The 18,014-nt window shown below is 42.4% G+C and overlaps 1 protein-coding gene across 1 annotated transcript in view; it reads left to right on the top strand.

The window, feature by feature from the left end:
• Positions 1-17,511, top strand: part of LOC146839363 (glutathione S-transferase P 1-like) — a 169,274-nt gene extending 151,763 nt beyond the window's left edge. The window contains exon 7 of the mRNA XM_085651364.1: positions 17,171-17,511. Coding sequence (XP_085507490.1) covers positions 17,171-17,368 — 198 coding nt within the window. The 3' untranslated portion in view covers positions 17,369-17,511. The remainder of the gene's footprint in view (positions 1-17,170) is intronic.
• Positions 17,512-18,014: the final 503 nt, after the last annotated feature.

Below are 18,014 nucleotides of genomic sequence, written 5' to 3'. Positions count from 1 at the left end.
AATAGTGCATATCGAGTTGGTAATAAAAAGACGATATTTTTTGTATATTTCTATAAGCAGATAGGTCGTCGATGTTAGTGTAGTCGATATATATGTCTAAGGTCATGTTATTTAAAATAAAGTCGATCATGTAGTAGTCGATATTTATGTTGTCGATATTAGTGTGAACGATATTAGGGTTGTCGATAAAAAAAAATCGATATTTGTGTGAATCCTTGTTTAAGTATAGGATGACGATATTAATGTAAGCGATATTTTAGTGACGATATTTATTTCTGACGATATTTATGTTAACGATATTCCATCATGGAACCGTCAGGAAGAACCATCTGTGGTGGGGAGCTTCAAAGGCCTTACCTCCTTTGTAATGCGACTCCAGCCTCTCCTGTTAGGAGCAAACCCCTTTCCTTTCCTCACCCCCTTTTTGGTGGAAGGACAGGCAGGAAACCTTAGTACGAATAGGACATGCCAACTTCACAGCTCAGGTGCTGGAGGCAAGGTAAAGTACGCTTTTCAGTACCCACCATTTTGAAGATGATGGAACTTATCCAATCAGGGCTAGAACTATGTCCCGTTCCCAGAGAAAGTGGGCATAGTAGCTGGTGTAGACACCCGAGTTAAGGGCACATTTGCCACTACTAGTGTTTAGGTGGAATCCCCAGACTCTTAACTTCTGTTCCTGACAACCAAAGAAATGTCGGACACCACAGAGCCGTACCAGCAGAGAAGACTGCAGAAAACTACTGACTTGGCTAGAGCCCCACTGGCCTGTCCGCAGCCCTCGTTGATCCTGCGCTAAAAAACAACTCGTCAGGCAGCCCAGCATCCTCTAAAACCATGGGCGGGCTGCCTGCCTTCACTTAAGATCAAGATCTTCAGAGAACAGCGGACCTGTTCAAAAGGAACAAACTACAAGCAAGGCCTCTTTGACCTGAAGATCCACAAAATCCTGCTCCTGGTTCCACCTCTGCAACCAATGCCTCCCGCCGAGGCCAAGTGACCCACCGGTTGCAGCAAGGTTCCCCAGCGCTCCAGAGCCTGAGTCCACCATGAGTCGACTTCTACCGGGCTCCTCAACGGCGCTTTTGGTCTCTGCACAGAGACCCCCTGAACCGTGACATGCTCCGGTAAGCCGTTTCCGACACTAAAAGCCACCCCTCTACCCTGGGCCTTGGTGAAGAGGGCCAAATGTATCCCTATATCCCCAAACTACGCAACTTACCTCTCCAGCTGGTTCCTCCAACCGGCCTCCAGGCCAAAGCCTGACCCCTTTTCCAATTTGTCCTTTCTCCATTGCCTAACGTCAGGCACCCAACGCTGTTTTGGCATCCTGCGCCCCTAGGCACCCCTAGGCCTCTGGTGGTGTAGTGTTCGTGCTGCTTTGGACCCTGCCCAGTGCTGGCTTCAACCCCTGGAGACTGGCCCCCGCAAGCTGCCGCTACTTACCTGTAAGCAGCCTCTGTCCGATTGCCCCAGTCCTCATTGATTTGTATAGGAGGCCCAACTTTGACCTTGAGCGCTGCACCCGGCTTCCTCTCTGCTGGTGGTGCACTGCTGGCGCTGAACTAAACCTTGTCCAATACTGCGCTCAACTCCCGAAGACTGGTTTTGTAAGCCGATGCTACCTACCTGTACGCTGCCCAAAGTCTGAAAATTGCACTGTGCCCACTTTTGATATTGAAAAGTATTTCTATTGCAAAACGTATTTACCCGAGACCAAGTTCTGTGGTTCTACAAAATGAATCTAACCAAGTATTATTTTTATAAATTGGTCTCTGATTTATTAATTGTGTGTGTTTCATTTATTGTACAACACATGCTTAACACTACCCTCTGCTCGCCCACACTCCCAAAAAAGAGAGTGTTAGTATTATCTACTTGAGCCTCTGTAAAACCTCTTGGCATCCAGTGGACTCTCTGCACACTATGCCTCTTTTTGGTGTAGTGTATAGTATAAAGTGAGACAGCTTCCTACAGTTTGTAATTGTAAGTGATTTAGAAGTTTAATTTAGTGTCATAGCGGATTGGACTCGGTAGGACTTGGGGAAGAATTGGATGGGGAAGACTCTAGCATGGACTGGTGTGAGGAACTGGGTGAAGCCAGTGGACTGGATACCTATTCAGATGCTTTCTCCCCTACCATTGCTGTGGAGGAGGGAGCCTCATAAGCAATGGTGATGCGGAGGGTGGCTGAGGTCCTCAGTGGCAGTCAAGACTAACATCTGGACAGGGGTGCTGCAACCGGGAGTCTCCACATCAAATCCGCTATTGCCGTTCAATGACTCCCTCACTGACGTCCTTTGGGGACTTGGTCCAAACCCAACACAGGGGCTCCTGTGAATAGGATGATTGCCCACTGCCAGCACCACGCTCAAAGAGACCCAAATTTCCTCACCCAACACCCTACCCCAGAGATCTTGGTCGTCCAAGCCTCAACATCCCATGGTGAATGCCCTACCGCTCCCCGGATAGGGATTCAAAGATGGTGGAATTCTTGGGGAAGAAGATGTTTTCTTTCACCAACCTAGCATTATACAGAACTGAGTGGCCAGTCTATACAGAACTCAGTGGCCAGTCTATACAGAACACAGTGGCCAGACTCATTTTTGACCTCCCCAAATGGACCCACATCACCCCCACTCTCCCCCCCCCCCCACCTCAGGAAGCTCCACTGGCTCCCTGCTCAGAAGAGGTGCCAGTTCTAGATGCTGAACCACCCCTTCAAGGCACTCCACAACTTGGGACCAGCATACATCAACCACCGACTGAACTTCCACATTCCCTCCAAGCATCTTTGCTTCGCCTCCCGCTGTCTCGCCCACACCCCCTGTATCTGCCGCAGCAACAGTGTTGGGCGCTCCTTCTCCTTCTCACTATGAAATCTTGGAATATTTTTCCTCTTCACATCTGGATTGCGTCCTCCCGGCTGAAATCCAGGAAGGGACTCAAGTCCTGGGTATTCAACTGAGCCCCCTACAGCGGCACTCTCCGCACCTGGATATGCTCATGGGTGATTAGATGCGCTATACAAATCCTTATTGATTGATTGTGGTCTGTGAACACAGGATGCCTTTTCCTCCGTTACTCCCACACTCTGTGGGACACGGTTGCACAAGTGCTGCCGTAGGTCCCAGAGGAGGCCCGGGCTGCACACTCTCAGGCTGTTGCCGATGGGAGGGACGCAGCAAAGTTCCCTATTCACTATTTGCTGTAGATTAGACACAACCGACTCACTGGGCAGAGCAGTGGCCTTGAGTCGCCACGCCTGGTTGAGGATGACTGTTTTTTGGGGGGGATGTCCAGGCATCCTTTATGGACATGCCCTTCAATGATACCTGTCTCTTCGGAGACAAGGCGGTTTCAGCGCTGAAGTGCTTCAAGGACAGTTGGGCTACAGCAAAGTCCTTGGGCCTCTCTATGGTTCCATGTCACCCCAATCCGCCTTTCACTACTTTCGTAGCTATGGGAGGGTTTCCAACCGCGCCAATTCTCTCCCAATCACCCAGCTGTGCATGCTCCCCAGCCTCTACGTGGCCGAGGGCGCAGTACTTGCAGGCCTTATGGGTCAGGTAGCCAGTGGCCTGGTCAGTCCACCACCTCCCGGGCAGCTGCAGCCTCCAAATCTTCCTAATCTGCCCCATTGCTACCATGGGCATCCAGTTGGTGTCCTGATTCGCCATCACCTGCCCCACTGGCAGAGCATTACATCGGACAAGTGGGTTCGCAGATAGTCCAAAGGGGCTACTTCCTCCCCTTAGTCACAACCACTCCCTCCATACCACCATCTCATGACTGGCTGACGGAGGATCATCTGTCCCTTCTCCGCAAGGAAGTCTTGACTCTTTTGGTCAAGGCAGCCTTAGAGAGAGTAGGGTGTGGTTGCTTCCTGCTACTTTCAGGTTCACAAAAAGGAAAAAGGCCTTCGTCATATTCTAGATCTGTAGGATCTCAACTTCTTTCTCAAGGAGGAAAAATCCAAAATACTTACGGTTGCTAAGGTCTTGTCTGCCCTGGACCCAGGAGACTGGATGGTAGCCTTGGACTTTCAGGACGCCTACTTCCACATCCCCGTCCAGCCTGCCCACCGGCGCTATCGGTGGTATACCGTAGGTCACGAGCATTTACAGTTCACCATGCTCCCTTTTGGCCTTACCAGTGCCCCTTGGGTGTTCACCAAGGTGATGGCTTTGGTAGCAGCTCTCCTGCGGAAATCAGGGGTACCAGTCTTCCCCTATCGTGACGACTGGCTGTTTAAGGCAGGCTCGCCCCAGGCTGTTGACTCCCACTTCTAGACTACGGCAAACCTCCTGAATTTGCTGGGGTTCACTATCAAGTTGCCAAAGTCACACCTAACTCCCTCTCAGATGCTCCCTTTCTTCAGAGCTGTTCTGGAAACTGTGCAGTTTTGGGTTTATCCTCCGGAGTGGTGAGTCCAGGATATTCAGGCTATTATACCAATGTTTCATCCACTGTCCTGGGTTTTGGTGAGACTGACTGAGTCTGGTGGGCCTCATGGCCTCCTGCATCCTGCTCGTGACTCATGCCAGATGGCATAGGTGGGCAAGAGGGCCACCATTTTACCGAAAGTGGTCACTTCATTTCATGTAGGTCAGTCAATCGCCCAGCCTACCTTTTACGCTCCTCAACACCCTTCCAAAGAAGAGGAGCGACTCCACCATCATCTGAACCCATAAAGTGTTGTAGTTCTACCTAGATGGGCCATACTCATCAAAATCTACTAAGCATTTGCGAAGAAGCAACCTCCTGAAGGTTTGCGAGCTCATTCCACCAGAGCTAATGCTGCGACTACTGCGTTAGCACGCGTAGATCCAGTCCTGGACATCTGCCAGGCAGCATCATGGACTTTCCTGCACACGTTCACAAAACATTACTGCCTGGACAGTCAGGTCTGTAGAGATGGGCACTTTGCCCGTTTGGTCTTGCAGGACTTCCTTGTGTGAAATTGGTCTGCAGACCCACCTCCGGGGAGCTATTGCGTGGGCATCTTAGGTGTTTATCTATTCAAAGGCAAACAAATCTGCCGCTAGGCGTTTATCAGGTGAGCAAATTAATTAGAATTGGTTACGCCTTATCTGGTAGAGACTATATCTAGCCTCAGATTCCTTACCGACTCACCCATCCTCCCTGGTCTGCGAACCGATTTCTAGGGACATGGCGAATACCTTTCACGGTCCTAGCTTTTCATACCAGTGGTTGTCGTTCATGGCTCTGCTCTTCTGGTTATGTAAAGTCGTGTAAAGAAACTGATGTCAGCTTGCATAGGTGGCTCCTATAAAGGTGCCGTGCACATCACTTCTGGCACAGACGATGCCGATGAGGCATGCGGAGCCAAACAACACCACCTACCAATGCGCAGGGGTACTGCTCACGAAAAACCTTCCGGATCCAGTCTGATGCCTGGTAAATTCAAAGATGAGGAATCTGTGGCTAGATATAGCCTCTACCAGATAAGGTGTTACCGAGGATAAGCATCTTGTTGGTTGCTTAGACTGGAGCAGGAATAGTAAATCTAACCCCTCCGAAGTCCAACACTTTCCCTACTGTTGCAGACTGGAGTGGGAATAGTAAATCTAACCCCTCCGAAGTCATACGCTTCCCTACTTTTACGCTTTTTGGAGTTGGAATAGTAAATCTAACCCCTCCGAAGTGCAACACTTTTTCTACTGTTGCGCTGTTTGGAGTGGGAATAATAAATGTTACCCCTACAAATTCTGCACTTTCACTGCTGTTGCATAAACTAGCGTGGGAATAGTGTATCCAATATTCCCAGACGCCAATACTTTTCCTAATACTAATAAATATATGTTTTATTATTATTATTTTTATATTATTTATTTATATGTGTATCTAATTTTTATATTTTTTATAAATGTCTTTTTTGTTTTTATTTTTTTTATATTTTATTTATTTAATGTTTTGTAATTGAATTATGAATATTTTTTATGCTTCATTTAAATACATATTTAGATATGGATAAAATTAAATAGGTGTGTGGTGTGCATATGTATAGTTATACACATCTAAATATGCATATGCTTTTCATAACAAAATTCAATAGACTACTCAAATGTAATAATGATATTGCATTATATGTGTGTATATATATATTCACTGAAAAAACCATAGGTTTTAGGGGCGTTATAGTTAGCTGGACATTTCCCTCGTACAAAACCCTTGAAATTCCCCCGTTATAGTTAGTTCAGCTAACTATAACTCGCGCCCCCGCAATGCACTGCTGATGACGTCACATATTACATCACTCATGACATGGTCAGTGACATCACTGATGACATTTTTTTTTTTTTTTGTTTCACTATAAGCAACTGTTGTTAAACTGTAATCCCACACGGACCTACAGTTGTATCGGCAAATCCGTTGTTTTATCACCAGATCTCTAAATTTCTTATATACTGAGATGTTCACTTTGTCGGGTGGAATATCAAAGATATTGAAGACGACGCCTCACTCACTTAGTAGTGACATGCTTCATCATAGGCGTTTTCTCCACACCCAGATAAGGTGGTACTATCTGGGCGGACTCAACCAAAGATGTTTTGGGAGTTCTTATATAAGATAATAACTGGTTGAGCAGGGAACCAGATTTTTTGATATAGTAAAAATACCTACAAGTATACCCCGGTCAAATCGTTTATTCTGGGGTACTTGTGGTACCATTAAAATCATGTGTTGGGGTTCTTTTGAACATAATTTTTCAAATATACCCTCATTCAAGTGCCAACATGTTTCGGCCCTCGCTACTAGCCCTATCGGGTCTGGGGCCTTCGTCCGGGCGTTGTTATTCTGTTCCTTAATTTAAGGTCCCTGCCTTGTCTTTACACATTTACTTCATGCATACCACTCATGAGGCTTAATGCACTCACCTAAAATTTCTTGTACTCGAACTCCAGTAGATTTTCTACTGGTAGATGCTAAATAGCATCATGCAGGTCTTGTGTGTCAAGGTAGCGTCCTGTAGTCACACATTCATCAAGGTTTCGCCACCGCGTGTCAACCTGCTGGACACACCGCCTGCCGTCGAGCCTGATGACATCTCAAATGACATCACTGATGACATCATCCATGTGATAAATTAGTGCATTTTCTCACACCCTAATTTAACCTTTGATACACCGACTCAAAATTTCAGACGGCCATTTTGAAAACCATAGATACTCCAATACCAATAACTACATACCCACTCATTAACTCTTAGGTCTACATACACCTCCACTCACTCACCTGTACAGTCACTCATATTTACAGTCACTCCGTACAAGACTATCATATGCATTTATACACCTATATAGACACTCACACACCACCAATCATCCATTGAGGTACTGACACACCTAGTCAGTCGTGCAAGTAATTAAACACAGTCCAATGTACTCACCTATACAGTTAAACACACTCAAGTTTACTTACTCATAAAAATAGTACCACATTCTTACGCTCTTATACAATCATTGATACAAGCACACACTCATCCATACAGCCACTCTCACAATCACACACTCTCACATATACCCACTTATATACTCTTTCACACATATATACTGCCTTTCACATATGTAGTTAGTTACACATGTACCACTGAGATATACATTCAATACCTAACACACCCATACATACACTCACCCAACCATACAGTCCATCCCAGATGCACTCTTAAAACCATGCACCCATAGAATCACCCACTCACACATCTATGCATAGAGTCACACACACCCTACCCACACAAACACTCAGGCACCCATACAGATACTCCGACAACCAATCAATAACCCATATAGACGCTCATATAGCTATTCACAAAACCATGCAGCCACTTATACACCTACACACAGACATTCACACAGTTTAGTCACTAGTCTGCAGTAAGATACATTTAATGACTCACTTATAGAGTCAGTTACGCACCTAGAAAATCATCCATTCACACACTTGTACACCCACTCATTCTTCAACAGACCTTTCCCCATATATATTCAACATATTAAAACTGTACAGAAACACATACTCACTGGATGATGTCATCAGTGATGTCATTTGAGATGTCATCAGTGATGTCACTGACCATGTCATGAGTGATGTAATATGTGACGTCATCAGCAGTGCATTGCGGGGGCGCGAGTTATAGTTAGCTGAACTAACTATAACGGGGGAATTTCTAGGGTTTTGTACGAGGTACATTTCCAGCTAACTATAACGCCCCTAAACCTATGTTTTTTTCAGTGAATTTCTAAGGTTTTTTAAATGCCAAAACCTAACTATAAGTCCCCTGAAACCTATGGTTTTTTCAGTGAATTTCAAAGGTTTTTTAAATGCCAATTCCTAACTATAACGTGCATGAAACCTATAGTTTTTCCAGTGAATTGCAAAGGTTTTATAAATGGTAATTCCTATCTATAACTTATCTCTAAAGATATCATGTTTAATGATTTTCATTGCATTTCTTTATTTTTCAATTTCAGTGTGTCAATTTCATTAATTATGTTTTTTTGTAATACTATTTTATCACCATTTTTTTAACTTATTTTTTCAATTAATTCTTTTAAAAATTAAAAAATATTATTTGGTTTTATTGGGTTTTTAAAAATATTTTTTTATATTTTTAAAACTATTTTGAAACTATATTTTCAAAACTTTATGTTTTATTTTTTTTCTCCATTTTTTGGGGATTTGCGCACCCTATGCGCACCGTTCTCGATCCCTACGCGAAAGCATCCGCGCACAGTATGCGTTGGGTACGTGTTTCCAATGCAACCGGTACGCGACTCCAAGCCTATACGCGACACGTACGATGTACGTAACGCGACGCATGCGCGCTTCCGCGATGCGTCATATGCGTGTATGACGCGATGGGTGCACGGATCCGGCGAAATATTTAACATTTAAAAAAACATATATATATGTATTTCATGTGAATAATAATTGAAGACAAACTCTAAACTAGTCTTAAAAGTAGTATATTTTTTTTTTAAAGACCCCACCCATTTCAATCATTCTTCTTTGAGCTTCTTTGGAGGAACATCTCACACCTTAGAACTAGAAGAAACTTTTTGGGGAAGATTTCCACAGCTGCAATTTTTCTGAAGACAATGGCTTCTGAGCAGCAGCCACCATCAGAATCAGACCATTCGTCCGATGGGGAATTTGTTGTGGAACCTCCACGCACAGAAAGATACACCTCTGTGGTGTGGAAATTTTTTACCTTCCCAGAAGGACAAAATAAAACTAATTCAACTAAAGTGACATGTAAAATATGTCAAAGAGTACTTTCCAGAGGAGATCCATCAAAAAAATACTCTTGTGGGACTGCGAGTATGTTAAAACACCTGAAGACTCTGCATCCCGTGAACTTGGCCAAGCAGGAATGCAGAAGACTCCGACAGCAGCCTCAGCCAGCAGTGGCAAGCACTTATGCAGCATCACCATCACGCACTCACCCGGACATACGTCCAGAATTTGGAAAACTAAAAATTTGTTGCATTAAATGCAACAAACTACTATGTTACGGCGAGCAGTCAATTGAACTAATCTGCCGAGCGCAGCAAATCCACAAGTGCTAAACTTGTGTTTATTTATTTTTTTGCAGAAGTTGACTGTTTTGTTCCTCCTGTTGTCTTTTGAAAAAAAAGTTCTTTTAAGAACTAACTTTCCTGGTTTAAAAAAAGAGCTATATTTGTTGGTTTGTCTGTGAAAGTTTAGATGAATGTATGTGTAGTATGTAATTGACTGAACAAAGTAGCGTATGGTGAATGTATGAGTGCAGAACTATGAGGAAGTGCTGCAGCATCACACAGTAACCTCATTAACTACAGTAGTTCCGAAGCACAGGGACGCAACATATGTACATAAATATGTTGCAAATCTATGCTTCTCTCTCCACGGCTGCTTAAACTGCAGCCATGTGGTGACACAGGCACCCTTGCACCATAGTGCAAGGTTATCTGTGTCATGTGCTGTTTGTTTTTGTGCAGGAAGACACACCTTCCTGCACAAAAACAATCAGTAAAGGCATTTTTCTCCTTCAATGTATGCTGAGAATTTTAGCATGCATTGAAGATGTAAAAATGTGGAGAAATGAAAACAATTCTCCTTGTTGTGCTTTCCTACACCAATTTTAGAAGGGTGCAGCATTCACACACAAATCGAGTTTTATGATTTCTGACAAATCTAGACATGTGTCTTGTTCTATGAGTATTCAGTGCAATCATGCACAACAACACTTATAGAACACCCTTTCAATGCAAACTGGTGTGCATAATGAGGTTGTATTTACATGGAGTATAAAAAGTGCACAGAGTGCCTTTTACTCTCTTTGTAAATATGAAAGAGTGTCTTGCGCAATAACTATGTTACAAAAAGTGACATATTTCCAGTTAAAAAACTCCTTGCGAATGATAGAAGGTAAGCACAGAGTTTTGTCTGCAAAGATGTTCAAAGAAGAATGATTGAATTAATTGCGGTCCTTCAATAGCTACAATGGGAAATATTATGAACCCCTCAAATCTCTTTTTGTGCAGGTCACATGATATCTGATTATGGTCAGATTTAAAAACTACATAGGTATAAACAGAGTGTTTTTAGAAACGTGTTTCAACTTTGTAGCTTCTTGCAGACCTCCTCATTCTGCATATTGAGACTTAGTTAAACTTACCTTCACAGTAATAGCAATAAAAAATGGTATACATTTTTTTCAGATTGTCATTGTAATCTAAATTCATATAAATTGCTTATTTTTAAATTTGAATCTGTGAAAGAAAAGGAAAAAAAAATTATAACATGTAATAATACATTTTTTACAACACAGCATAATTTCCACAAAGTAATTTCTTTGCCCTTTCTGCTGTTCTCAGAATATATTGAATTTCACTAGAAATAGTGATTTCAATCGTACTCATCACTTAACAGCGGGCAAAAAAAAAACAATTAGAAAGATTGTTAAAAAAACAACAACATGCTATTCTCAGCAAAATACCACAAGATACAAATCACAGATATATAAAATACTTACGGCTAACAATTTTATAAGTTTAACTTACAAAAACTGTAAATGTTGTCGCTTTAAAATATTCACCGAATCTAAGGATGAATTTTTGGAGGAGGCACCGCGCCCACAATGTTTTTCTTCAGTGGTGTGGAAACAAAGATTAATGCCACCTTGGTCACGTGCAAGATTTGCAAAAGAGTACTGTCTCGAGGGGATCCTAACAAGAAATACTCGTACGGCACGGCAAGTATGATGAAACAACGAAGGACCCTTCATCCAAACAATCTTGCACGAGAAGAGTGCAAACGGATGAGAAACACTCCTCCTCCTGTGCCTTTCTGAGTTTCTTTTCTTTTTCTTTTTTTTCTGGCATGATTTCTCTATTTTTACATTGAAAAACAGTATCTGTAAAAAAGAATCACAAATAAATGTATATTAATAACTTTCAAATTTATACTATTCCATTACTGTACAAACACATTTTATTTAAGAAACTATAGCCCTGAACCACAAGTGTGACGATGGTTAAAACACTACATGCATAGTGCATACTACTTTGAAGCAGTTCATGCCCTAAAGCCTACCTCACTAAAAGACTACATGCTAACTGACTAAATGATTACAGTACTATAAGGAGACACACTGGGTGAGTAACAGGGTGTTTGCTAGAAGTGTATGAATACTGACTGGGGAATTGAAGGTGTGAAAGACAACTGTGTAGGTGGTTAGAGGCCTGCATGCATATGTGCTAAGGCCTGGCTCACTGCATGAGTACTTGGGAACTGACGGAATGATTAGAGTACAGCAAAGAGAGTGCCTGGGTGAATTTATAAGTGGTTGGCTTTTGACACAGTGAATGGATTAGTACTTGGTACTGAATGGGTCACTAGAGGAGTGCAAAGGGAGTGACAGGATGTTTGCTGGACAGTATGGATACTGACTAGGGAATTGAAGATGTGAAAGACAAGTGTATAGTATGTTAGAAGACTGCATAGACATTTGAAGCAGTCTATGTGGTAATGTATGGTTCACAACATGAGTACTTGGAAACTGACTAAATCATCAGACTACTGCTAGGACAGTGCCTGGGTAAAACTTTTAAATTTTCAGTTCTGGCACAGTGAAGAGAATAGTACATGGTACTGCACTTTAGTGTCAAACCCTGACTCGTTTTATCAATGCATAAGCAAAGACTGGCCTCTAATGCTACTAAAACTTGACAACATGACAGGTTTTAAAAGAGTTATCTGCCAGAAAATACACAATGTTACCAAATGCTTCTCTCACAGTGGTTCCCAAATGCACACAGACTCAGTGTGATTCTAGACAAGCAACACTATCCCTAGCAGCTTACCAAAACTCATTCACTACTGTGCAAGGGGTAAGGAGACTACACACAATCTACATATTAAAGTACAGCACATCAGTGTCAAAGCATGAATCATTTTATCAATGCATAAGCAAAGAGTGGCTTCTAATGCTACTAACACTTGACAACATGCCAGGTTTTAAAAGAGTTATCTGTCACCAAATACACAATGTTACCAAATGCTTCTCTCACAGCGGTTCCCAAAAGCACACAGACTCACAGTGTAATTCTAGCCAACAACCACTATACCTAGGAGTTTACCAAAAATCATTCACTACTGTGGAAGTGGTAAGGGAACTGCACACAATCTACATATTTCAGGACTGCACTTTTGTGTCAAAGCCTAACTCATGTAATCAACGCATAAGCAAAGACTGGCTTCTAATGCTACTATAACTTGACAACATGACAGGTTTTAAAAAAGTTATCTGTCAGAAAATACACGATGTTACCAAATGCTTCTCTCACAGTGGTTCCCAAATGCAGACTAACTCACAGTGTGATTCTAGACAAGCACCACTATCCCTAGGAGTTTACCAAAACTCATTCACTACAGTGGAAGTGGTAAGGGAACTGCACACAATCTACATATTTCAGGACTGCACTTTTGTGTCAAAGCCTGACTCATTTAATCAAAGCATAAGCAAACACTGCCTTCTAATGCTACTAAAACTTGACAACAAGCCAGGCTTTAAAACAGTTATCTGTCAGCAAATACACGATGTTACCACATACTTCTCTCACAGTGGTTCCCAAATGCACACAGACTCACAGTGTGATTCTAGACAAACAACACTATCCCTAGCAACTTACCAAAACTCATTCACTACTGTGCAAGGGGTAAGGAGACTACACACAATCTACATATTACAGTACAGCACATTAGTCTCAAAGCATGACTTATTTTATCAATGCGTAAGCAAAGACTGGCTTCTAATGCTGCTAAAACTTGACAACATGACAGGTTTTAAAACAGTTATCTGTCAGCAAATACACGATGTTACCAAATGCTCCTCTCACAGTGGTTCCCAAATGCACACATACTCACTGTGTGATTCTAGACAAACAACACTATCCCTTGCAATATACCAAAACTCATTTCTTCATCTAGAAGGAGTACTACATTTTATTATAGAAACATAACTCATTTCACAAATTCATAAACAATGACTGGTTTCTAATTCTACCAAAATATAAAAACAGCACAGTTATCTGTCTGCAAACACATGAAAAACACAAATGCTTATCACAGAATGGTTTCTACATGCACACACACTGTCAATAAGATTGTAGAGAAAAAAAGTACTCCCTACACTTTAGCAGGAGAAATACATTAGTCTGATTAAAATCAAAATAGTCTACATACATCCCCTCACAATTAAATAACTCACCTTTCAAGTTGTTTTGTGGATTAAGAAGTATATTAGTCACACACCAGATATCAGTCACACACCAGATTTTCTTTTACAGAATCTCTGCACTGTGCACCTCTCAGCAAAAACAAAGAATGGAAAAGCTTCCCTTTCATTTTCCACACATATACATGTAAACATCAAATCACAATCCTTCACACATAAATTCAAAAGCAAACACACATTTCTATTGGTTAAACATTTCAACCCTTTCCAAATGAAATACATTTCAACCCTTCCCCCAATCTGCCTTCTGCCTGTTACCATAGAAACAGGTCATGGAACACTGCACTGAGCACACAGGTCACAAGTTCAGCACACAATGTTGCTAAACAAGACAGCAAGTGTGCTTGACTTTTCAGCATATCAGCTTATCATATATAATGTTCCTTACAATCAGTGTTTGTTAACCAATAAGAATCATGCCTTTAAAAAAACAGAAATATACAGCCTACCTTTCAGTGTAGAAAGTTGTCATACAACCAATGATTTCTTGTCTTTTTTCAATTTTCTTTTCCATGGATCCGCGCACCCAACGCAAGAGGATCCGTGTACCAAACACGATAGAATGCGCGCACCATGCGCGCATTCCGCCGTTTTTTTTTTTTTAAAGAGTGCCCCAGGGGGTCCTTCTGGGACCCCCTAAGCACCTCTAGAGGGTCAGAGTATTTCCACTCTGCCCCCTTTATATGTTTTACACACTTATTCCCCTTGCTTCTTCAGCCTCGCTTCTACCGAGGCAGAAAATGGCCACCAACAGTTCCTGGTTTCAAATGTAGACAGACACTCGACAGCCAATTAGCATTCAGCGCGCGATCGGGAGGGTGCGCGCTCGGTTCGGGGAGGTTGCGCTTACGGTGCGGGTAGGGTCCGTGGATCCTCCCCGGCCATAGATGTATATGTACTTTTAACTCTAATTTTCTCAGGAACTACTGAACGGATTCACACCATTTATGCAAAAGGCACGAGTCTGAACTGAGGACTACCTCTTTGCCAAATTTAGTGTAATTCCGTTCAGCAGTTCTGGCTGTAGCTGGGACAACAGATCCTACGGGAAATTGCATGGGGAAAATGCGTTTTGGGACCCCCCTTTTTTCTCGTCCCCCGCTTGACGAATCACCATGAAACTTTCAGGGTAGGAGCAGAGCGGAGCTGGCCAAAAGTTTGGAAAATTTTGTGAAGATTCGTCAACCTGCGCCAGACTTATTGGGAATAGAATGTTGCGGATTTCCTATGGAAAATAGGTCCTAACTATAACTATCTACTAGCGACCGCCAGTAGATAATGTGTGTGTGTGTGTATATACAAGCTCCCTGCATGGAGCGAAACGCGTTATGGAGGACACTAGTCCTATGATTTACTGACATTGATCTTTTGGGAGAAATAAATACCTGCTTCATCCACTCTTTGCTTATTTCTTACGGAGGAGAGAGGTCTGTACCTTCATTTTTCTGCTGAAGTGAAGAGCAGAGAGGGACTGTTTCTATATCTATATCTATATCTATATCTATATCTATAGCTATATAAATGCTATTTTCTCAGGAACTACTGAACAGATTTACACCAGACCTACAAAAGGCACTTCCTTGACCTGTAGACTACCTCTCTGCCAAATTTCAAGTAATTCTGTTCAGCCGTTCGGGCTGTAGCTGTGTCTAAAGGTCCTATGGAAAAATGCGTGGGGAAAACGCGTTTTTGGACCCCCCTTTTTTCTCAGCCCCCGCTTGACGAATCCCCCTGAGACTTTCAGGGTAGGAGCGGAGCGTAGCGCCCCATTAGTTTTGAAAATTTCGCGAGGATTCGTCGACCGGCGCCAAAGTTATTCAAAATAGAATGTTGCGGTTTTCCTATGGAAACAGGGTCCTAACTATAACTACCTACTGGCGACCGCCAGTAGGTAATATATATATATATATATATATATATATAAAGACATGTTTTTATAAGTTAATATTTTTACATGGTATTAAAAGTTATTAGTATTTATTTTACATTATCTTAAAGTTATGTATTAAAATATGTAAGATTTACTACTTTAAACTATATATATATATATATATATATATATATATATATATATATATATATATAAAATTACATTTTATATGTTTTTGGACTGTATTAGAGTGAATTGATATTTTATTTTTAATATTTTTGTAGTTACCATTATAAGTATAGGGACACAACATTTTTGTCGAACAATATTGTTTCTCTATATATTATGTTAGTGATTCCCCCCCTAATACCTTTGTGGACTATTGAAAGTTCCTTCTTCTACGCCGTTTATTCTCCTCCAAACAAGTATCCTTGGCTGTATCACTCTTCCTTTCTCCTTAACTCCCGTATCTCTTGGCTGCTGCTTCAAACCCTTGCTGTTATCTTTTTCAGAATATCTACGTTTCTACCTTTCTCCTTTGTTCCCTACTTAGTACTGTTCCCGAGTGCCTACCACTCACTCTTATCCCTTGCTCACTCCTACTTCTCCGGTGTCCTCTTCTTCGGACAGACCCCTTGGTGATTCCTTCATCTTCTGTGTTTTCTTCTTCTCTAGATGAGCCACCTTTTTCATAGTGTTTTTCCTTTCTTTTTTTCCCTTTGTGGGGTTATTCTTCCTTCTCTTTGTCTTCTCCTCTGGACAGATCCTCCCCAAATAAAGCAAGTCCTCAAGGAAGGGGGATTAGTTTGGCAGCTGCACATGATCCCCTGCATTTTGTCCTGGAATTCACATCAAGGATTGAGTGAGATGTAAGCAGTTGAACAATTGATTACACAACGCCTTGTATGGTGGATTGCTGAATTTTCAGACCGCATGATCGCAGCATTTGATCTTCAGATTTCAAAACATTGATCTGGTCTACCACATTAGAGACTGAATGCACTGACTCCCGGTACAAGATTCTGTCTGATTCTGTCTCTCTGGTGTAACCCTCTCGAGCTTCAGATAAAACATCAGCAAGTGCCACCTGACTAAATCCTTCAGCTGATCTTATGCTCCTGACATTCGCTGAAGAAACTGCAAAGTGCACAGAAGATTTGTGGTGCTGAGACCTAGATTATGGGTACTCTTGTTCTCCATATTGGGAAGGAACTTTCACTACTGCCCATCCGCCTGACTCACAAGGCCTGGCCTTTTCTGATCATTTTCTCCACCTTCCTTGAGCCCCAGGGTGGTTGCTTACCCAATGATTGTTTTGAGGGCAGTGTTAACAAATAAACAGATCTCCTTTGCTTTTCCTCTTGTCATTCACTCTGGTCACATAGGGGGTTTCTTCTCCATCTTCTCTGGAAAAGTCTCGTTTGCTAAACCCCTCTTACTCTCTCTTATTCCTTGAGTGATCCCTTCATAACTTGGATGTCTTTTACTCTGGACAGGTCTCCTTTGCAGATTATAATCTTCTGGATGTCATCCAAAATCTCCTGGTGGTTGCCCCGGAGTGCCTTAACAGCTTCCCTTATCTGAAGGCCTTCCAGGAAAAGATGGAATCTCGTCCAAAACTCAAGGCCTACCTGAAGTCTGATATTCACAAGAACCCTACCTTTCCACCCTTCCACCCTGCTAAGCCGCTGTAGTCGGACCATCAACCAATGTGCCATCTGCCACCTCATCAAACATCTCGTCCTCCTCACCAGGAACAGCTTCATCCAATGAAAGGATCTGATCAAACTCTGAGCTCATGGGAGGATACTGAGAATAAAAAGCATTGTCAAAGTCTTGTCTGCCCATCTGCGCAACTGTTTTTTTCTGTATTTTATTGTTTATTCAAGAAAAGCACTTTGAAAAAAAGATTGAAGGTTACATATAGAAGTGATACTATAGTTTAGTTAACGAGTACAGACATAATGCGTTGATAATGTCACATGTTTACATTCAAATACAGAGGCTAGCAGTCATGGGGTGAGTTGTATGGGGGTGTCCACCCCAGGTTGTCCGGCAAGGGTGCTCCTTTGGAGGAGTCCAAGGAGTTTGTTCTGGTTGGTTTGGGAATAGACAGGAGGCTCTGGATGCCCACGAGCTGTGAGTGAGCTTGGGCAAGGGGGAGAGATAACAGCAACAGTCAGGAGCTGTGCCATGTGCTGCCTTGCAGACAGTAGTTAGGAGTTTGCATGGTTCTTATGACGGCCATCTTGGCGCCTCTAGGGAGAAGTAGTGGTGAGTCTAGGCACTTTAAAGACCATGGGCCTGAGTCACAAACTGCGCTTTCTAGTACTTTTTGTA

Source organism: Triturus cristatus, chromosome 4_1 (assembly GCF_964204655.1).
Source record: "Triturus cristatus chromosome 4_1, aTriCri1.1, whole genome shotgun sequence".
Lineage (NCBI taxonomy): Eukaryota > Metazoa > Chordata > Amphibia > Caudata > Salamandridae > Triturus > Triturus cristatus.
This window is presented reverse-complemented; position numbering and strand designations above follow the sequence as displayed.